Source organism: Vidua chalybeata, chromosome 6, assembly GCF_026979565.1.
Source record: "Vidua chalybeata isolate OUT-0048 chromosome 6, bVidCha1 merged haplotype, whole genome shotgun sequence".
NCBI lineage: Eukaryota > Metazoa > Chordata > Aves > Passeriformes > Viduidae > Vidua > Vidua chalybeata.
Window position 1 is genome coordinate 17,860,491 of NC_071535.1, and position 22,812 is coordinate 17,883,302.

At 35.9% G+C, this 22,812-nt stretch overlaps 1 protein-coding gene across 3 annotated transcripts in view; it reads left to right on the forward strand.

Moving 5' to 3' along the window:
• GALC (galactosylceramidase) overlaps window positions 1-22,812 on the forward strand; it is a 30,904-nt gene that overhangs the window by 5,341 nt on the left and 2,751 nt on the right. The window contains exons 5-17 of one of the 3 annotated variants that reach the window (XM_053946189.1): window positions 988-1,127; window positions 3,223-3,261; window positions 8,567-8,697; window positions 10,787-10,942; window positions 12,981-13,105; window positions 14,309-14,436; window positions 14,888-14,977; window positions 16,251-16,340; window positions 16,678-16,822; window positions 17,212-17,392; window positions 19,290-19,453; window positions 21,125-21,201; window positions 22,595-22,675. In XM_053946189.1, coding sequence (XP_053802164.1) covers window positions 988-1,127; window positions 3,223-3,261; window positions 8,567-8,697; window positions 10,787-10,942; window positions 12,981-13,105; window positions 14,309-14,436; window positions 14,888-14,977; window positions 16,251-16,340; window positions 16,678-16,822; window positions 17,212-17,392; window positions 19,290-19,453; window positions 21,125-21,201; window positions 22,595-22,654 — 1,526 coding nt within the window. In that variant the 3' untranslated portion in view covers window positions 22,655-22,675. Of the gene's footprint in view, window positions 1-987; window positions 1,128-3,222; window positions 3,262-6,464; window positions 6,593-8,566; window positions 8,698-10,786; window positions 10,943-12,980; window positions 13,106-14,308; window positions 14,437-14,887; window positions 14,978-16,250; window positions 16,341-16,677; window positions 16,823-17,211; window positions 17,393-19,289; window positions 19,454-21,124; window positions 21,202-22,594; window positions 22,676-22,812 lie in introns of those variants that run through there. The other 2 variants (XM_053946188.1, XM_053946187.1) reach the window with 2 other exon arrangements.

A 22,812-nucleotide genomic window follows, 5' to 3' on the forward strand; every position in this document is an offset into this window, starting at 1 on the left:
AAACAATCATACACATCTTCTTCACTGTAGTGATTCTGGTCTTCTGATAATATCCTACATGTGTAGTTGAGTTGTAAGAGGAGTTTCCTCTCTTCCTGTTTTGATTGTGAGTTGTGTGTTTGTTGTGACAATACAAACGTGGAACCCTAGTTTGTATTTTTGTATTTTGGAAATACCAAATGTATTTCACATGAAACAAGGTAAGAAATCTGTTAAAAAGAAATCGGTTAAAAGGTGTCTAATTCCCTCACCTTCCGGGGAACTTTACCATATCCAGCCATGAAGGAAGGCTTGGTGCAGGATTTGCCAGTCAGGTTCTATTAAGCCTACTATTTATGACTAATTGTAATTATTAATAATATCCCTCTTCCCTCACATCAAGCTCTCAACAAAGGAAGGAAGGTTTACTTTTAAATAAGCCTATGGTATCTTATACATGTTGGCTGGACACTTAGCAGCATCTGGTTAGATTAATTAGTTTTTCTTATTTACTACAAGATCCAGTGAACAGCTGAGACTTGGAAATGCTTTTTCATGGTCCTACTCTTCCTGCCTCTGCCATGATCAGATCATCATATCTTCTGAAATTCATGTTCAGGAGATAAACATTTTTTCATGTTCTGTATTGACCCTTTGTCTTTAGCTTTGTAAACTTTTATCCTAAAATCTTTGGACTTTTAAACCAGTTAGAGCTAGTACTATAAAATTGACAAATTATATGTAGTCAGTTGTTCTCTAGTGATGAATGCTTCCTAGCTCGTAAAAAAAAACCCCACCTATTAATTGCTTGATCATAGTTTGTATTAGACCATACTCTGCAGTTGAAGAAGTTACATTTCATTGTCTTCACTGGAACCAAGCCTGTTTCAAATGCATATTTGTTCCTTCATTTCAGGTAGAGCAAATTAGAGCTTGCTCTTTAAGCTTATTGAGTAATGTGAACCAACCACTTACCTTATTCGTTTGTTTTTCTTCTTTTTTTTCCAGGGTTACCTTGGGCATTTCCAGGATGGATAGGGAAGGGTGAAAATTGGCCCTATGATTATCCAGATGTCACTGCTTATTATATTATTTCTTGGATATTAGGAGCAAAACAGTATCATGATTTGGACATTGATTATATTGGGGTCAGTAAAGCAAAATCTCCTGTATATCTTGTGTATATTTTATCTATCTTCACTCCTAAAATCTTGGTCTTGCCTCTCATTGTTGATGACTGGAGGAGGAGAAGGATGGCAAGAGAAATTTTTTTCATAATTGCAGTTTCAGCTTGTACTGTTGCCAGGGGAAAGGCAGTAGTTGTGTTAATTTACAGTCTTCCTGAAATGATGGCTGTTAAAGCAAAACAAGTGTCAAATGGTTACTACCTTCCCAGTTCTAAAACAAAGTTACCAAATAATTTGAGAGTTCTTTTTCCTTTTCTGCCTTGTTTGTTCTACTTGCATTTCAGTGGTTACTGGATAACAAAAAGCATCAGTTAACACCGTTTGAAAGTCAGCTAACATGACTTAGCATAAAGTATAGTTGTTATTTTGCAGAGGAGCCGTCCTCTACAACTTTTTGCATTTTATCTGCATCATTTATAGTAGATAAAAGTGCATGTTTTACAATACAACTATTGTGTTGTCCTATAGTGCAATATATGGAAGTAGTGAATGAATAGACATTCAAAAAAATGTCATAAATTGGAGATGAGAGCGAGAAGCAGACAATCTGAAAAAACTCTTCAAGTTCACTATTTGAGCAAGAAGGTGTATCTGGGATTCCTCTAAAATCAATCCTGTACTTATCGGACACTTATTTTGGATTCTTAAATGTTTTGATATGAGAAGTTTAACTGCAGAAAAGTTGAAAATCACTTCAGCAGTCCAGAACAAAGCTTCTAAAACTGTGGTTCCCATCCCTCAGAAGTGTGACGTTTCTGCTGCAATGTGGGAAGGTGTATCTCACGTGTATCTCCTGGGGTATGCAGCCCCCTTGATGTTGCTGGCTTATTTCAGTTGAGTCAGTCTTGCACTGTGGATAATATAGTGATATTTCAGCAATTCTGTTGTGGGGAGAGGAAGAACAATTGCTGTTGCATTTTTCTCTGTCCTGTGTTCTTGGAATAGAAAGTAAGTTCTGCACTTCATGTATTTGAGTAATATTGACTTCAGTGTTGTTACTTCACAGTGATTAGCCTTCTAAATTCTCTCCTTCTAAGAAAAGGTAATTTCTGTTTATCCAGGCAATATAAAATATTGTCTCATTTCTTTGTGGGTATAATCTGAAATACAGAGAAACAGTGAGAGGTTTATGAAGGCTCTGAAACTGTCAAAACAATTTCAATGCTTTTATGGTTGTACATAGTTAGTCTTTACCACTCTTTTTGCTGTAAGTACATGTTCTGTATCAACGTTTTATGGTGAGATGAGCCTTGCAGTAATTTGATTGTTTTGATTGGCTCATTTCTGAAGTTTCATGTTAGCATTTATAGGAAGACGTAGAAATACCAAAATTAATTGTATTTACCCATAATCTAAACCTTTCCTGGTGAATGTGAGTCACAGTGTTCATGTTGCAGTTAGAAAAGAAAGAAACAAGGTTTCTGCCTATGTGTTTTATAGGCTAGGGGGTTTGGTAGAAAGGAAAATCACTGCTCCTGCTTTTGAATTTTGAGCTGTGTTTAGCTTAAACTCTCTTTCCATAAAAGATGGAAAATTTAGAAATTAGCTCATTTTGTTTACTTAAATATGCTGTATCTCTTGTGTTCAAGCTTGGATGTAGTCTTGTGTAAATTAGAAAGAACAGCAAGCTTCATCAATTTGTTCAATATATGAGTTATTCTGGCTCTCCTATGTCCATGTATTGCAACAGGGGCCCATTCATTAGGCCACACCTTGAAGCCACAACGTGTTTCTCAATGATTCCTAGCAAACTGTAGAGCCATTGGTAATGTAACACTGCTGCCATTGTAGAGCTCAAGCAGCTCTGGCATTCTTGTCAGTGAGAATGCAATCAGCGGACCTTAGAGAAAGATAAACAAGTGCTCACAATGAACTTTCATACAGAATTTTCCCCTGAAAAGCTGATAACAAAACCAACCAGCACCTCCCTCTAGCACACAGAAACCATGGATTTGATTAATGGAGTCTATAATCTTTCATATATATAAATAAAATCTTTTAATTCTCCATTGACGTATCCTGATTTTTCTAAATGGATTTTACTTTCTCTTTATAGATATGGAATGAAAGGGCATTTAGTAGCAAATACATTAAGGTATGTATTATTTTCTTATTTCTGTGAAGTGCTTGTCATACTGTGCACAAACAATTAGCTTTTCTGAATTTGCTTAGGAAAGGGACCTTACTTCTGCAACTATATCACTTACTGAAGTCTGTTTCTTGTAGTTGCATGTATGGAAAGATAACATGTTCAGATATCTAGATTGTTTATTTTGTGTGTCTGAAACTGTTACTTTGAACTTTGGGCATGGCAGTGTATGCTAAATGTTAGGATTTCTAAATTTTGATGGAAGCTTCAGTTGATGGTACTATTATACAAACTTAAATCATCTTTATACCAGCTTGGATATAGCTAGAAGTCCAAGATCTAGGATTGCTTAAAATTCTGTAGCTAAGTTCTGTGATTACAGTACCCTTAAATATTGCTATTAAGTCACAGTAAAGGCTTTGTGTTTTTAACTTTGCAAAATTCAGTACCTTTTGTTCTAAAAAGCTGGAGGAACACAGTATTTCACATAACCAACCTTAAGATAGCTCTAATATTTTTCACTACTGAATGCTCCTGCAGCTCTCCCCCACCCTGCTTTGAAAACTCTCTTCTGTTTGTTACATTGTTTTGTGGTGAAATCTTAAGTACAAACTCCTGCTTTGTTCCTTTCCTTGTTCTTGCTTGAGGCTAAGATGCAATGGCATTACCTCTTCTGAAAAGCAAACAAGACTCAGAGAATCATAGAAGGGCTTGAGTTGCAAGGGAACTTAAAGATCATCCAGTTCCAATCCTCCTGCCATGATCAGAGACACCTTCCACTAGACCACGTTGCTCAAAACCTCATGCAGCCTAGCCTTGAACACTTCCAGGGATGGGGCATTCCCATCAATTTCCCCTTGTCCTATCACTACATACTTTTGTAAAAAGTCCATCTCCATATTTTCTTGTGGGCTCTTTTGAGGTACTGGAAGGCAGCAATTAGGTCACCCCAAAACCTTCTCCTCTTCAGGCTGAACAATCTCAAATCTGTGTCATGTCACCTTGAGGCTTTCTCGTATGCTTGTCTTGGCTTTCTCATGTGGGGAGAAAGAACATGGAGATCAAACTGTTGAGTCTAGGGGCAACATTCTACTTTATAGCTTTTTGAATACTGTTGAATTGGGACTGAACATTTGGCTTCTAAAGGTGAATATTTAGTTTAAAATTTGACCATAAAATCACCCAAGTATTTACTGAAAGATTTTGGCCTTCCTTCCACTGTATATTAACTGATAAGAGGTTTTTTATTGAACACCTATTTTACCATTCATTCTCTTACAGTGTCACTTGGCACCACTCCTCTCATCAGCACTGTAGTTATTTGCAGTCTGCCATTTCGCAAGAGGGCAATATACCGAAATGTACTGCTGCACACCAAACATTTTCTGTAATTCCTGTTAAATACATCACACATAAGCTCTTAGTTATCTGGCTAAATTTTTACTTGTAAGATGTTATTCTAGATACTTCATCCTCTATGGCACTAGTTACATTTCTTAATAAGTAGGAAAAAAAAAGAAGAAAGAAATGGAGATTCTAATGCTTCTAAATTCTTGTTCAAGAAAACCCTGTTCTTTCAGTTATATGAATACTGTGTGTGGGGAGCTGTTCAGCAAATGTGGAGTGTGTTTTGGGTGCAGTTCTGTGCTCTTGGTACTTCTCTTTCAGCATGGAAATTTTGCAACTGTTCATTTTGTTCTTTGGAGCTGTCTCTGTGGTTAGGCAATTTTTCTGAGTGGCTAGGTAGCTAGAATGCTTTAAATTGCAAGGACCTTTTAGTATTATGATTTTTTCTTTTGGTAGAAGTTGTGTTTCAAAGATTTCGAACAGCTGAACAGAACTTCATTGCTACTTTTCTTCTTAGTAAGTTCTATGTCTTAATTAGTTTTAGATCTAGGCTTTGATTGTCATCAACACTTAGACTTTTATTTCTGTCCTTATTTGACTACATGAAACACAGAAATGCTCCCTATTCTTCTTCACATTGCCAGAGGGCTATTACAAGAAATAATTTGAGGGTTCATGCCTACTGATCTTTAAATCAAGTTGCAAAATCTTTTTTATGCATGCATGCATACAGTGCATCATTCTTTTATGTCTAAAATTGAAAAAAGCATTTTAGACTGTGGACTGGGTTTTTTTTCAGATGCAGCTGTATGTGCAAGCTGCTGAAAATATGTTTTTTAATTATTTTCTTTTTTTTTAAATTTCTGGTTTAAATTTTCAGACAGTACCAGCCCTCTATAAGTGTGGTTCATTCTTAAGTATTAAGGCTGAGTATATTTTGTGTGGGTATATTTTACCTAAGAAGTTCCATAGACAAATGTGAGCTGTTTGTCATCTTTAACAATGAAATATAAATAGAATATTTATAGAATATTTAAATAGAAGCTGGAAAGACAGAATAGAAATTATTTTCTGCTGGCATGTTTGAATTCAACGTTGGTTGCCCTCAGTTTTGTTGTAAATTTGCAATTCTAGGTTTATTCATTGTGTTCCCTGAAAGTTAGTGAAACATGAGAACCAAGTAGTGGGTAAACTTAAATATTAAACACTTAAAACATCAAGGATTTTTTTTTTTTTTTGTTCAGTGAAATGGGCAGTGATAAAAATGTTTAGGTGGTCTTCATTTGAACAGGAAAGGTGTTTGGCAGAGATTTCTGTTCTTGTAGAGAGCTGCATGGAAAGGTCTTTTCTATTTTAAAACTTCAATCCCTGTTTTTTCAGTGTACTTTTTTAGGGATCAGGTTAACTTTTGCTTCTGATCACTTGGGAAGGTATGTCCACTTCCACATTTCAGCCAGGTGTCATTTTTAGATTAGTTTAACATGACTGACTTGATGATAAATCCATTACTTTTGTGTAATGAATTACATACATGCCAGGGAGTCAGTATGTTGAGAGTGTCCAAGTAGAGTATATGTATGCACTTGTGGTCTCAAAAGTTATCCAAGTGATGAGAAGTCCATTTTTGTGGAATGACCATCTCAGTATCAGTGATAACCCTTCAGTTTTAAACATACTTACAATTAATTTTGTCTTAGTTGCCACCATAGCTCTTGTTTGAGAAGGGAGAACTTTTCTTATCCATCCTGGTCTGTAAATAGAGGCTTCCACTGACTTCTTCCAAAGTTCTTGTTTTCAGTCTTAAATTTCATGTTGCCTCATTGATGAAGGCTGTACTTTAAGTGGTGTTATCTGTTACTAAGGTGCTTCGACATTCTTTGGACAGACTGGGTCTATGGAACATTGGCATCATCGCTGCGGATGGAGATTGGAACATCTCAAAAGAGATGCTAGTTGATCCCTATCTTAATGATGCTATTGAGGTAGTCGGGTAAGTGTGGGAGAAGGGAGGCCGTTTAAACATTGCTGTTGCTTCCTATCTGTAAGTCTTCCTCTCCATTTTCAAGAGTCATATATTCTTATTTCATACTTCTTAGCTGTTTCCATTTTTTACATCATTGTGTACAGTGGTGATGGATTAGTCTCTTGTCTTTCTCTCTTCTTTCAGTTTAGTACATGCGTAAGCTGACCTTATCACTCTTCTATAATTTCTTTAAAGTGTCCATTTAGGAGCTGTGTTTTAGGCTTCTTAGTACTAGCAAATGACAGGAAACTTCTAACTAATCTGCATGTGCATGTTCCAAGTCAGAAAAACCTTAGGATTGAATTCTTGGTCTGCAACTGGTTTTCATTTTGGGTGAACTTGAACTTTCAGAGTGGAACTTATCACCCTGGGTCTTTCTGTGGCTGCAGCTGAGATTTTTCTGGTCATATACTAGAGCTAGAAGTTTCTGTTTCTTGGTTAATTTCTGATAACAGATAATATTAGAAATGTACGCACTGACGGTAACATAGAAGCAAAAGCAAGCACCCAAAGTTTGTAAACTAATACAGCCTATCTCAGTTTTTTCTGTTGGTGTTTCAGCAAATGTCAACTCAACTGTTTGCCTTCACTCTTGCTCCATAATACACTTTTTTACTGCTTCTGGCAATTTACTCTGCTACTCTTGCTCTCTTTGTAAACTCTGGTTTCTCAAAATTATACATTATTTTTACAAAATTACATGTTTCCAGTGGAACCTATGTACCTATGCAGATACAAATTGCCCACTTGTTTTACATTTGTTAACTTGTTTATCTTTGTTGTTAACCTTACTGTGATAAGAGCATTCTTGTGGTCACTCATGTACCATTTATCCTCTGTATGTAAGGAAGTATGATATGCTCATCATAGTTTAAATGAATGCATGGTTGAAGGGTTATAGCAAGTCAGTTAAGCAGGGATTTTCTAAAGAAACTGCTTTTGTATGTGTTGAGTTTGTAAACATCAATCACCTGAAAGTGGCTGCCTGAGAAATACTGATTATAGTGTCAGCATGGAGTAACTCATTTGGTCTAAAATAAACTTAAAAAAAAACTTTTCTAGGTTAGGCAAGACTTACAGCTCAGCAGGTGCATTAGGAAATGTTTTATTAATGCATGACAATACAGCTTGAAGAATGAATGCACTGACTCTGTACGGCTCTTGTTTCTTTAAGAGCTTGGCAGAATCAAGGATAGTAGTACTTGTTTTTGTTTGTGCCTTTAGAATCACAGATATGTTTTAATTCTTCTTTAAAATGGAAAAGTTCTTTTTGTCAGGGGTTTTTCTTGAATGTCATACAGATTTTTCCCCAACTCCCTCCCCACCACTGATCACAAAAAAATGAAGTGTTAGGTTTTCCTGTGCAGGGTTTTGTTATCTATCAAGAAATTAAGGTTAGTACTAAACAAGAATACCATGTTTCTCAACCAATGCTGACTTTATGTACTAACTACCATAGAGAGTTCTTGCTGACCTAGTGGAAGATAGTAGTATTTAGGTGTCTGTCCTTCAAATGCTCAGGTTCAGAAAGTTCATGCACATCTGGTAGTTTACCTGTCAGCACTGTAACATCTAAGTGGCTGATCTGCAAATAGAGTATCTTGCATGAAATGTGATATGCTTTGTCTTTATCTGTCCTTTTGTGTCTGTAAGAAGAACGAAACATTTTGAATTTTTCCTTTTATCATGTATTTTGGAATTCAGTATGGTGGAAGAAGAAGGTGTCCTTTGAAGTCACTTTGTCCTTGACAGTCTTGTACGTTTTGTTTGGTGTACAAGTTGTCCGAGTTGCGAAAATATGAATTGAAGCATAGTAGTTTTTTCAGCTAGTGCTGAAGAAGATGCTGCCTTTCCCAATATAAAGTTTTGACAATTTGAAAAACATTTTTTTTTATTTGTCCCTTCTCTCTGTTCTTTACTCACCTTTTTTTTTTTCCCAAGCTGTTGAGGTACACATTGGATAAGCATGGTCTGGAGCAGGTGAGGATCATAGCCAGCGATAGACTGTGGGAGCCCATTTCCTTTGTCATGATGATTGACTCTGAGCTCCACGGAGTGGTCGATGTGATTGGGTAGGGGGTTCTCTGTGTTCTTCTTTCTTGGTGGTTTGTTTATAGTTTATCTTCATCTTATTTATAGCTAACACAGACAAAACTTTACCTCTCTGTACTCTTACCTGCAATGAAAGGATTGATGCTATAAAACTTTCTTACTAACCTACATCAAATTACACAGCTCTTGTTCCAGTAACAGCCTCAACCTTTAATTGAATCAGGAGTCTTCTATCATGTTGAAGATTCCTGTTGGGAATGGTTGCACTTTTGATGGATTGAAGGTTTTTTGGACAACACTATTTATTCTGAGGGTTTTGGTTACTCTTAACTGGTATGCAAAAAGTGCTTTAGCTTTACACCTCAGTACACAACAATTTGTATTTGGAAAACAAGGAACCAGCTGACTTGTTATACTAGTTCTGGGTTTTGTCTTAATAATATTTTACCAGTAGACTAAATTTGACATTGATTACTGAATCGGTGGCTGAATAGAAATGTGTATTCGAAATGTTCATTAACTTTTATTTTTACAGTAGCTCTGACCTTTACTTACTTGGTCCCATAAACTTGCCTGACCCAATCACATGCTTCAAATGTGTCAGTTCCTTGCTTCAGTTTGAGTCTTCTTTGTTCATCTTTATGTCTCTGAACAATAGGAGGTGTAGAAATTAAGGCTTTTTCTGCAAATACATATAGGAAGTCAGTGTCATCTACCCTTGCAATTAACCCCTCCCCCCATTCTGAACATGAACATTATCCTGGCAGTTTTTCATAGGTGGTGTCTTGGATCATGTCTGGATGAAGCTCAACAGTTTTTATACTGTCTAATTAAGCTGTATTTGCTTAACTCTTTTTAAGTGTAAGTTTTACATCCCTACTCTGATTCAGTCTTAACAGGGAAATTAAATACTCTTGTGTATTTCAGCTTTTATTGAGCAGGGATATTGACAGTTAAGAAACACTTTTTCAGGACTGTAGAAAGACCAATTATTCCTTCTCTGCTTTGTTTTTGCAAGCTGTGCACTTTATGCCATTACAAAAACCTTTTGCTTGGTACTAAGGCAATACTTAGGTTTCCAAGCCAAAGGGGAAATACACAGTAATCTGTACAGCAGAGCTAAAATCCCTACTATCTGTTATATTACTGTTAGTGAAGCTACTTATGAAGGACTACAACACTGGGAAGTAGGTCATTGCCCACTAGAGGGAAAATAATGAAAAAAACCCCAACAGTCAGCCTAGAAAAACTGGTGTTTTTTGTATTCCTGTCACAAATGTATCAGTTTGTCAAGTTACAGGCTAATAGGTAAGGAAATAGTTTCATTTTAGTGTGTATATTAAGTGTATTCAATGAATGTGCTTAGTAAAGAAAATCACAAGCTTGTTTTCTGCAAGTGGTCTGAAAGGTTTTATTTCAGTCAGCAAACCTTGCATGGTGGGTCTGTGTTGTGATTGAGTATAATCAAAGTCTCCATTGGGAGAAAGGATGTCTCTTCATACTAAGGAAGATCTTGAAAAGAAAATTAGTTACCATTATATGGTTCAATTATTATCAGTTTATACCTTGTAACTTCTCTACTTCAACTAGCATGTTTTCTTGAAACCTGAGTTTATTAAAAAAGATGTAAAAAAAATCAGTCAAGTTCATGTTTAGTTCTAAGACATTTATGCAGCTAAATTCTTAGCATAATGCTTAGTGCTCTATCTTACTGTTGGTTTTACATTATTTATAGTTTTGTTTAAGATAGTATGAGTTAGCATGTATTTTCTCTATTCAGCACGTTGTGGTAATGACCATCTTCAAGCTCAATTTCAGGACAGAGATTTGCTTTAGCAAGCTGTGAAAATTGCATGGCATCTGTAAATCTAAGCTTCTCTATATGCTATCATGTAGCAGAAGAAATAATCTACTGATGTAAATACCATAAGCTCTGGAATGTTACAGCTCCTCCTTGTTCAATTTTCTTGTATTCCACTTGCAGTATTCCAAAGAAATTTTATTTGTCATTTTCAGTTTGAAGGAAGTGAATCATTGCTGCTATATGTACTTCCAAACTTTGATTTTCTCTTTGTACTAAGTGCTCTTTCTTTTCAAAATACTGTGTAGGGCTCACTATCCTGGGACAAAAACAGTGCAGAATGCCATATTAACTGGGAAGAAACTGTGGTCATCAGAAGATTACAGTACTTTCAATAATGATGATGGTGCAGGCTGCTGGGCTCGGATCCTGAACCAAAACTACGTGAATGGAAACATGACCTCGTAAGTGTTGGGCACTGTTGCTTGCTTTCACAACTTGGGGTGTAAGAATTATTTGAAATGTTATTAAAATAGCACATCCATCTGCTCTGGTGAGAAAACAGGTAAACTGAAAGTCACCCCAATGTGGTCTGAATTCAAATATTGTAAGATAGGAAGTCTGCTGTTCTGACCTCTTTCTGGAGTAGAAGTCCCACAGGTTTCAATGTATTCTTATTCCCCAGTACTTGATGGGGTTATGCAGTTTATGCAGTGGGTTTATGCAGTTAATTTCAGATGCCTTTGAGAATGATGATAATTATTAAAAAGAGAATGTTCTTAAGAAGAGCTAACATTGAAGGAAAATAACAATAAAACTAATTTATCATATTTTTCTTAAGTTCTTTATCAGATTGTTTGTCTTCAGTTAAACAGATTATTACAGATGTAATTATCTAGTTTTTCCATACAACTTCTATCTCAGAATCTATTCTTAAACATGTATGATAAATTTACTGTTTTCTGCACATTTTCTTTCCAAACTGTAAGAAAAATATTCTCTTTACTGGGAAATTACATAACTCAGTTTTAGAAAAGAATAGAAAATAAAGTTTGATGTTTGTGGTGCAACAACTGGTAATCTGAAAGAAAAAGTTTGATTAAAGAAAATGTAGGCATCAAGATGTAAGCAAAATTGTTCAAAGCTTTTAGATGCTTTGTACTTAATTTTGGAAAAATAAAGAGAAATCTTCTTGTCTGTTGCTTCAAGTGGAGTGCAGGAAAAATCACTGATACTTGTAAAGGGAAATTTCTTTAGTCACTGGTTTCTACAAATCTTCTGTCTTCTCTGCAAGCTGAAATTTTCAAACAGATGAATATTTCCTGCATGAATTCCTGATCATTCTGCTTGCTTCTTAATCCTCATATGCTTTAATATCTTAATTTTGGGTTTTTCTTTTCCCATTGTTTTTCTATTTTTCCAAGCCCTTTCAAATTATATATTTCCCATTTCTTTTGCAGCCTAACGGCGAGGCATATGTGTTGTATTTATAAATTATTGTAGAATAGTTCCAAGTCCAGATGTCCAACAGTGAAGTTATCTTGGCTTCTATACTGAAAACAAAATCTTTCTAACAAAAGGCAGCTTATCTTTCTGCTAAGTTTGTTTCCTTTGAAGTTGACTTTCCTACTTTTCTTTCTAAGTTTGAAATCAACAGAACAAGTTTGATGTGAGCAAGTTGAGTTTACAATTCAGGAGTTGTTTATTTTATGATCACGTTTTTGAATTCTCAAAATGTCTTCTGTATGTATGTATAGTGTGATAAGTCTGTGGCAGTGACTTTAGAATGAGGCCTTTGTACTCACCTGTATGTAATAGCAAAACAGATTGACAGCTTTTGCTTAGCTGCTCTGTTAAGCTGTATTTCCATACTTAAGGCCCAGAGGTCTTAAGTTTAAAGTCCTTGCAAAGCGTTTCCATGAAGCCCAAATCAAAGTGCGTGAAATGATTATCCTTGTCAGTATAGAGCAACAACTCCTTGAGGATGGCTGGTTAAAGTTGTTTTCTATTTGTTACTTATATGGATAAAGATAAGATCTTTTTTTTTGTGATACTTAACTGCTTCCCTAAAAACCTCCACCCAAAACAACTACCACCATGTGCAGAAATAACCAAGCAATCACAAAAACCTCAACCAAAGAATAACCCAGCAAAAAGCTGTAGACTTTGCTAACAAAATTTTTTCCCTTCAGAACAGGAAAAAACCTCATACAAATGGAGTCTTTACTCTCAATACATGCTTCTTTTAATGTACAACTTTTTGTAGTGCTATAGCCAGAGAATTTACCACCAGTTTTGGAAGAAGTTCTCAACACTGGAAGCTGATTTGCTTTATTTTCCTCTCCTGTGGGTTTTCTTTTTCCTTTTAGCTAGGAAGATATTCCCTCCATGCCCCCCAAATTCTTTTCATTCTATGTTGGAGAAAAAGGAGGAATGGATTCTTGTACTAAGTTAATCTAACACTATCCATATGAATGGAGAAAACACCTGTTTTTCTTCCAGAACCATTGCATGGAACCTGGTGGCTAGTTATTATGAGGAGCTGCCCTTTGGTCGATGTGGATTAATGACAGCACAGGAGCCATGGAGTGGCCACTATAAAGTTGAATCTCCTATCTGGATTACAGGTGAAAATATTGCAGTTTTAAGTTGGTGATCTGACACCAGACATCACTGTATTTTCTGAGGCCTTTATTTATTTAGTGGTTTTATGTGTATTAGTTTTTGTACCAAATTGAGGTAGATTTTTGAAAGGTTTTGTGAATACATTAAGAAATAAGAAAATAATGTCATTTCAATAGTAAGCAGAAAGATATAATAGTAAGGGGAATATTTATACTTGCCTTTTAGCTGTATCAGAAAGGAATAAGCTACTGCCTTTATAGCTGTTACAATTGAAATATTTTGATCTGAAGTGCCCTTAAAGGTTAATGTGCTTTCCTGTTTCCTTTCCCTTTTTTATTTTTAATCTTTGAGTATCAATCAATTCCATTTGGTACTTCTCAATTTGCAAAAGTGGAACAAAGAACCTCTGTATTCTTTTCCTGCTTGACATTCTTGGCTTGTATAAATCAGCATTTCCTTGAGCTTGGGGAAAGGGAAGCATGTTCATGTAGTGTCTGTGGACTACTAGTGTCATGGATTCGCTGGCTACTCTGTAGTCCTGTAATATTTGACTGTCTTTGCTGCAGTTCTGTAGAGCAACTATGCACTGCCACGAAGGAGGAGCAAGACAAATGCTTTAATTTTTTTTCTTCTGCTAGTTATCTATAAATGTAAAAGCATTAAAGCAAAAGTGTCCCATGAATAGAACAGCTGAGCAGTTGTTCCTGTGTCCATGTTGCTCAGGGTTTTTGTGATCTGGGTCATATTCTTCTTTGATAGTTTCACTTACTTTCTGAAAATGCTACTTATTTAGTTATTCCTCATGGAGTTGCCCATCTGTGCTTTCCCTGCCATTTATTTGTTAAAAAGAAAGGTTTACATTATTTAAAGAAAAAAAAAAAAAAGATTTGGGAAAATCTAAACTGTGATGAATATTCAAATTGAATGGACATGTTTACTGTATATAGTTTGTACGTAATGTCTAAATAATTGCTATCATTTTAACTGTTTTGTCTGCCACAGGGTTGATATTTTTAATTTTCCCATAGTATAATTCTTTAATCTTTCATGTTATATAGGTAAATTTTGTTTTGGAAGTTCTATTATTGTCTTCCCCAAATCAGGTTTCAGCTTTGTCACTACGTATGAGAGAGAAATTTAATTGAGCCCACAAATTTTACCATTTTTATTAAGTCTTAATTATTGTATTCTGACTTTTGTCTCAGCACATACCACACAGTTTACTCAGCCAGGCTGGTCATACTTGCAAGTGGATGGACACTTAGAAGGAGGTGGCAGCTTTGTAGCTCTGACAGATGGCCTAGGGAACCTTACCATCATCATTGAAACTATGGTATGTGCATCAGCAATTCCAGTGCACTAGAAAAGTTACAGGAAATGTTTTGTTATGAAGAACCTGTCTTGATTTACATAGTTAGGTATCTGTGAATGTTCTTTGATACTTGTAGCTTTATCAGTGTGTTCACTAGAGGTTGTTTTTTCTATCTGAAATTAAACTACCTTGTTGAGACTTCCTGGAGGCCAATATATATGCCATCTTTATCTTTTTATTACAAATTTAACTTTAATTAGATGACACACTGGGAGGAAGTTATATCATGTGCTTTCTTAAAATCTGTATTCAGAGTAAAATGATTAAACTACTGTAATTGCAGCTCTTAAGATAACAGCAGAATAAATTATTGCTCTTTTAATTTCAATTCTATGCTGTAGGTTTGTAATGAATGTTGCCATGTGTTGCATTCCAGTAATGTGCCTCTTCTGTTACATTTTTTTTTCTTCAGAGTCATAATCACTCTAAATGTATCAGGCCTCCATTGCCGAATTTCAATGTCATACCTCAGAGAGCAACTTTCTACCTCACAGGGTCATTTGTAAGTAGATCTTGAATACATTTGATCAGCCTTGTAAAATGAATTGCTGTTCATAATCAAATCCATGCAAGTCAGTATCACAGGTTAGCAAGAAATTAACAGTGTCCAGTAATGGAGGCTGTTTCACACTTGGTAAAGTTGTAAGCATTCTGGTTCTGTTTTACCGTGAGATGCAACGTCATAACTGAAATTGTAGATTTGTTGCCTCCCAGTCTGATAATCTGTATGTTGAAGAAGAAATTTCATAGGACAGAAATGCAACTAAATTTTTCTTTAGACCAAGGCTGGGTGCTCTGACATGCTGACATAGTTTGTTGGGCCAGCACAGCCATGGCCTTTCTAGTTATCAGTTAATTTTCAGGGGAATAGCTGTAGTTGATTTTATACTCTAGGTTTTCTTGTTGCATCCTGTGAAGAGATATTCTGAGAATCTACCAGTTGTTGATTTGTTTATTCTATTTTTTAATCTTTCTAAAGTATATTTCCCTCTGAAATGTGAACAATACTTTCACAGTGTAAACTGGAGGGAATCATTGTTAGTTGATTCAGATGATTCCTTCTCAGAATTTGACAGTTAATTATTTGGAATTTGATTTTGATTTTTTGGCAGCAATAATTTCCTTTAGGAGGAGATAATTTGAATGATACTTTTGACAATAAAATGGTTCACTTAGGAAAAGTAGCTGAGTGTCAGTTTGGATACATAGCTCTTATCAGATGGCTTATCCAAACCAAGCTCTAGGTCGCTTGCTTTGTTGTTGATGTTGGTAACTGAAAAGAAGTTATAGAGGTTAGGTGTGGTTAAAATCTGGTTACTAATATAGTTGATATACTGTAGTATTGCAGAAGGCTGGAGACATGTAAGCAAAATATTTTGCTCAAAAATTAAAATCAAAGAACTAGCAACTAGACTAAAGGCCTCATAAAAGTGAAACTAGTGGGATATTATTTCAGTCCAGTTGCTTCTCAGAAGAGAGCTTGTATCCAAGGTGTATTGTTGGTGATAGAAAAGCTAAAGATTGTGTCTATGTTTGCAGTGCTTTCTGTCTTTATAAGCAACATTAGGGCCTATTAGGACAATGCCTTATTGATGTAAAATCTATAAAAATGTAAGGCATATGTAATGATTAGCTGACTAAAGTTGTGGCCTCTAATGCTTTAAAGTAACAACAATGAGACACCCATAGAGGACTGGTATTTCTCAAGTTGAATATTCAAGGTTGTCTATTTTGCTGTTGATGTGTTTTAAATTGTTTGGTGTGTTCCATTGTAGTATATGGTGGAAACCCTTCAAGTGTGGCATTCTAGACTTGATTTTGAATATGGAAACTCCAGTCTTTTCCAGCAACTCCATCCTTTACAGGTAAGTTGATCAGTTTTAATTATCAGTCCCTCTGCAGTTTCAGGTGCGTCTTCCCTCTTTCTTGAAACTCCTCAACTTTCATGCTTACGCTGCATATAAAGGGGATCTTTTAAGGCTGACTGCAGTTTTACTGGCTGTGTACAAGCTTACCTGGAGGTAATAACGAGTTTGGGGAAAAGGAGTTTTAAAAATAGCCCAGAGATATTTAAATGCTGAGGCAAGAAGATGGGATTTTTGCCTTAAATCAGGATTTCAGAGGATCTTCTTTACTTCAGGAACTTGTGTATTTTGTCATTTAGTTGTTAACTTCTGCAGCTTGAGCTTTTTTCAATTCCAGGTATGGAAGGGAAGATTTTCTTTAGATCTAAATGTGGATGAAGTCTACACTTTAACCACACTCAACACAGGACGGAAATGTGATTGCCCAGAGCCACCTCCTCCTCAGCCCTTTCCTTCCAATTACAATGATGATTTCAATATACGTAAGCCAGTATTCTCTTATCCAAAAACTTCATTCACACACAGATATAATTGTAATGTAGGAAGGCAGTAAGTTATGTTCTTTGAATCGTCTACATGAGGTAGCCTGAAGAACTATTTTGTTTTTGTTTATTTATACCTGTTTTTCCAACAACTTACACCTGTATGAGTGTACACCTTATGCTTGCCATGAGGTGTATTTAATTTAATGTCTTATCTGCTGTTCATGTGTTGGCATAACTGGTGTCTGCTTAAAAACTTTGATTTTGGGGACTGCTTTGATATAGCAAGGCAAAAATCTGGAGAAAATTCTCAGGGGAAATTTCTGAAAACAAGTACCCTGAAGAAAAAGAACGTTTTAGAGTTGATGTGTATTTTATTTTCTGAACAGGTAATCCACCTTTCAGTGAAGCCCCAAATTTTGCAGATCAGACAGGTGTATTTGAATACTTTGTAAATGCTTCTGACCCAGGAGATCATGTGTTCACACTCCGCCAGGTGGTGGTTCAGCGGCCCATCACTTGGGTTTCTGACGCAGACCAGACCATCAGTGTCATAGGAAATTTTAAGTGGTATGTAAATACTATTTTGTATTTTGTAGTGACATTTGGGGAAATGTCTTCCTCACCAGTGTGAGTAATGATCAGTTAATTTGTCTCAAGCCTCATTTCTCTTGGACAGAGGGCTTTTGCTTTTGCCTTCAGATTCTCTGTAGGCATGTAGGAATGATGATTCAGGCACTTCTAAAAGTCATGGCCCCTGCTCAGGGCCAAAGGTCAACTGTGTCTGTCTAAATGACTCTTAAAGGATTGGCAGTCCACCACATGTCATGGTTGTTTAGCCTATTGCTGCGCTGTCTTAGATTTTTTTTTTTTTTGCTTATGTCCTGCTGGGCATATTTGTTCAAGCTAATTTTTTACACTAATGGATCTGAGTTGGCATACTAGAAACACCAATGCATGCCCTGAGTTTCTTATTTCTTAAATTGGACCAAGAAAAATTTATTTGAATTACATTATTTTGAATTATTTGTTAGGAGTTTGATCAGTCTCATAACTCTCAGAATATTTCATTTATAATTCAATTTCATTTGTTGCAGACTGCCATCTTCTGAGCAGTTCCTAGAATTGTGTGGATTTGGTGCCAATCCTACTTCAACCACTTTTATTTCTGGGTGAAAGTAACTGAGGTTTTTTGATCCAAAGCCTGGAAGAATACCACCCTCTTGTACTTGGATAACTGTTCTTCAGTTATCTGATGTTTTCTTTTGCAGCCCTCTATTAAGAAAAGTCTCATATTCTCCCTATAATCAACTTTCCCTCCTTGAGTAAATTATACTTAGTGATTCCTATAACAGCTATATAGGAAATATTCTTAAATTACTGTACTGAGATTCCTAAAAGCTTCCTATTATTTTATTTTGGTTCAGTTTCATTCTGAGTCTTCATCTTGCTTTCAAAACCAAGCTTGCTTCCTGAATATTCAGTTTATTATTCAAATTTTACATGTTGGTAACTTTTTATAATGCTAGTCCTCAATTTTAGGCCCTCAAGTTTGTTTGCTTCATCCTCAGTTTAAGACTCAACTTGTCCCCAGCAGATGTTTTCAGCAATGAACAACAGCTATTGAAATTCTGAGCCAATCTTGCTTTAGAATTCTCTGTAGGATGATACTTTACTTCAGTTGTCAATGGAAATGTATCATTATTCAATTTCAGGATTGTTTGGTTGGTTTTAGTTTGGATTTTAAACTTGTGCGTGTGAATGCTTTTTGCTCTCTTTTCCTGAATTTGTTAGTGTTTTTCTCTGATGGTTTTATTGAACCTGGATATATCCTGAAAGTATTACTATGTAATTATTGCTGTATTGATTTTGAGTCTCGTTATAATGGCTTAAGGGAAATGTGGGGGTCTGTTTTTTGATAAATGGGGAGGCAAAAAAGTAATCTTTTTTGTGTAATGACTATATATTCAAGAATCTGGATCATTACATTGGAATGAAAACTCAGATAATTCTTACTGCTTTGTTACAGGTGAGAAGAAAAGTTGCTAGAATAGATATTCTCTGATTCAGTTATCAGCTGAGCTGCTGTCACAGAGAGTTTTTTCACATTCTGTAAATAATTATAGATAATTATTACTTCTTAAGTAAGTGACCTTGTGGCTGTACCTGTATTACAAGTGCTTTCAGGCATGGGATGTATATCCATTAATAGAGGGAAAGAATTTTTATGGTTAAGAGCCTTGTAGTGCAGCTCTGAGGAAGAGGAAGTTGTGTAAATTTTATGAGTGCTGTTTGATGGTTCTGGTATTACTTTGCTTTTTTCTTGTTTACAGCTCTCATTGCATGCATAACACAGTGCTTTACTGTTGAGCTGGAGTATAATCTCAGGAAATCAAATAATTTCTACATACTGCCTACTCAAAAAAATGGATTCCTTCCTTGTTAAAACACTAAACATCTCTTACAGGGTAAACATGACAGTCACTTGTGACATCTACATAGAAAAACCTCGTGATGGAGGCGTGTTTATTGCAGGAAGAGTTGACAATGGTGGGATATACGTGCGACATTCCAAAGGAGTTTTCTTCTGGGTTTTTGCAGATGGCACCTACAGAGTCACTGGTGACCTAGGTAAGCATTTCTTTGCAAAAGTGGATGCGGGCATATGGACATGTCATTTTGATAACTTTGATAAAAATAGGTAACATTCAGACTTTTTAGCTCATTTGTCATTACTGTAATTTAACCTGTTGGTTCTAATGATGGCCACTTTTCATATGTGGAGAAAGCATCTGAAGGCTACTGGCTGGCCCATTTCTCAGGCTCAGCTTTCTGGAGTTTTTGTTTTTCCACTGACAAAGTCTGTTTTACACTAGCAAATATGAACTATTTTGCTTTTTATAAATACTCTGATACAATATTAATTACAGCAAGATTTGATCTGTATTCTTAAACTACACATGAAAGAAAAAATAGTGATTGACATGAAATGGCTTTTCTAAGGGAGCAGTTCAAGTCACTGTTCTTACATCTGGCTTAAGTGATGATCATAAGTGGCCTCCTGTTTCCTCTAATTATGCATCCTCCTGTTAGTGTAGCTCAGTGGAGAGAGCACATGTTCTACTTGTGATGCTAACATTCATGTGTGTTCATCTGTAGAGCACTTGACAGGCACATATGCTGTATGATAATACTTCATCAATAGCTAAAAGTTCTTTTCAATTTGCTTTAAAATATTGTCCTATTTAGTTGTTTAAATGCATTTCCTACCACTCAGGAGTATTAATTAAAATTTTCAATAGTTTCTGATGAGTCAAATGTAGGTTCTATATCTACAGCACATCTGATAAGATATATTTTGTGTGTGTGTCTGTGCTCCTTTTCACTTTTACTATAGACAGGTAGCATAGCAAAGGTTTTATATAGCTTCTCTTAACATATCAGTGCTCCCTAGCAATGTATAATGTATATAGCAAAGTGCTCCTTTGCAATGTATAATTCCATAAAAACTTAAATCTCAGCTGTATAGAAATACATACTTGTGTTTAGGAATGACTCAATTTTTTATTTGTAATAAGACCTAGCAACATTACCTGATTAGTTTCTCAGGCTGTCAGAAGTAATTTTTCCTAGATGAAATGAGTGGATTTTGATTAGCAACCTCATTATTTCAGGCTGAGACTCTTGTTACACAATATGATAATTTTTTCTGTATGGCTATTTTCAGTCATCTTTATATTTTTCTAGAAGGGAGCCTGAATGTTAAATTATCTTGCAGTAAAAACTGTCTACTGAATAAATGAAGACTTGTAGCACTTAATTTTTTTCAGGTCTTCGTCTTCCCTACATGTGTCATTCACACCCCGTTTTTGCTTAGCTTAAATTTTGGGTAGAACTAAGAAACATGATAGTGTGGCAACTAAAACCCTGTGATTTAAAAGAGGTACAAACAATAAATAAAAAAAAAAAATCTATAGAACAAGCGATAGCTTATATAGCGATAGCTACTGTCACACTTTGTGAACCTGTACTCTCCCTAGAGTGAATCCTCATCTCATGCCAAATTCCCAAGAGCACTGAGGATTTCAGTGAGAAAACAGTTCTGGCAAAACAGGAGAAAGTACTGATAATGCAGAGTCCAGGTTTGCATATTAAGCCTTCCATGCTGCAACTGAAATTGGTAAAATGTCAGTCCTGAACACTTCTGAAAAATAGATATTATTATCCTTTTGCTGGCTTGGTATTTATCAGTTTCAGCACAGAGCTGAAGTAACACTTTGCTAACTTAAGCATGTTTTGCAGCTGGAAAAGAAATATTAATGAAAGGACTTGCTGGTGTCCGGGATAATGCATGGCACACACTTACTCTCAACATTCAGGTAAGGACACAGGCAAAAAGCTTGAAAACCAGTTATGAAACTTCCAGTCCTAAATGGTTTAGACAAAGCTGTGCTATACTACTGATGGTGTACTTGCATTAGTTTACCCTATCAAAACCAGAAACAATGTCTGTTACATTGAACCAATATTAAAATGCCATACCAAGTTCTGCTGCCTGTATTGTAAAAGAGATCCTGAGAATCTGTAGAAGGTATGGAAAATAACTGGAAAGCTGAATTGAAGGCTGGAGGTAGAAGAGTCAGAGAGGCAAGTCTCTTATTTCATCTGATGGAAAGATGATTGCCTGGCTTCCTGTTCTTAAGACAGTAAAACACTAAGGTAGCCTGTGTTACAAATTTGTCTCCCACCAGTTCCCTTTGCAGGCTCGGGCCTTGTATGTGGAGCTAGTAAAGGACTGGGAAACTCAGATAAGCTGAGTTCCTTTTCTACTGTGGTGAAAGAGCACAGGCATTGTGTTACTGTATAAATGGGCTGCAGTTAGTGAGAAGCATGTCTGCATTTTTTTCCTTCCCTCCCACTCCACCCTTTTTGACCATAGTGACATGGGGAAGAACGTAGCCTCAAACTGTACTTTAAATATCCCTGTGCACTTTGACATTGGTGCAAGTACCTAAAAGGCTTTAAGTTCCTCTTTTGAATGCCTAATGCCGTTGTCTAATGTAACATTTGCAACTCCAACTGGCTAGAAATGTGGGGAAGCTTGAATCCTAGCTGGGGAGATAGACTACTGAAGGTAACTCATAAATTATGCACTGAGTCCCTCATGCTAAAATGTCACTGAGTATTATAAGCTGTTTTTTGTCTCTTGTGCTGTCACATTTGGAGACAAAGGGACACTTGAACCTAAGGCATTCACTGAAAAGGATGTAGTTTAGTTTTGGCTTTAGTACACGTACATTTATGACAGTGCTTGCCATCTGTAAAGTGGGCCAAGACATTTGGTTACTGAAGATGAACATTAATCACTTAAAAGTCAAAACAGTGTTGGTAATTTTAAAATTACAATGTTTCAAACTTCTATCTGTGTTGTTAAAGTATTTTGTACCTAGTATGCCTTTGGTGTAATGATCGAAGTACAGAGCCATCTTTAAATAATTCTCACACTGACTCCTTGAAAGACATTCTTTGCTTTTACCTGTGTTTATAATTGTCTTTCAAATTAAGAAATACAAGTAAACCGAAGTACTTTTCTCTAAATACTGTTTAATGAACAGACAAAAGATAAATTGTAATTTTTCTTGAAATTGCTTTTAATTTCAACATCTTGAAGTGGCTTGAGTGAGACTTGAAAGTTCTGCTGTCTCCTCTTTATTTCAGCTCAATTACTAAATTACATCTTTCTTTACTTTTGACTTCTGCCTAATTCTGCAGAATCAGTGCCAAGTGTATCGTATCACTTTAAGAAAGTTGGGCTGTTTTGAAAGAGTCTGATACAAGGAAGAGGAAAACCAGTTTACCCTTCAGGTTCTACACTGAGTTAGCAAAGTTGTGAGTAGGAGAAGAGGAGCCTTTAAAGTATTCACTGTAAAGGCATTAGATCTATTTCACAGAGGTGATAGACACCAGAGGATTCTATGCAATATTTAGAT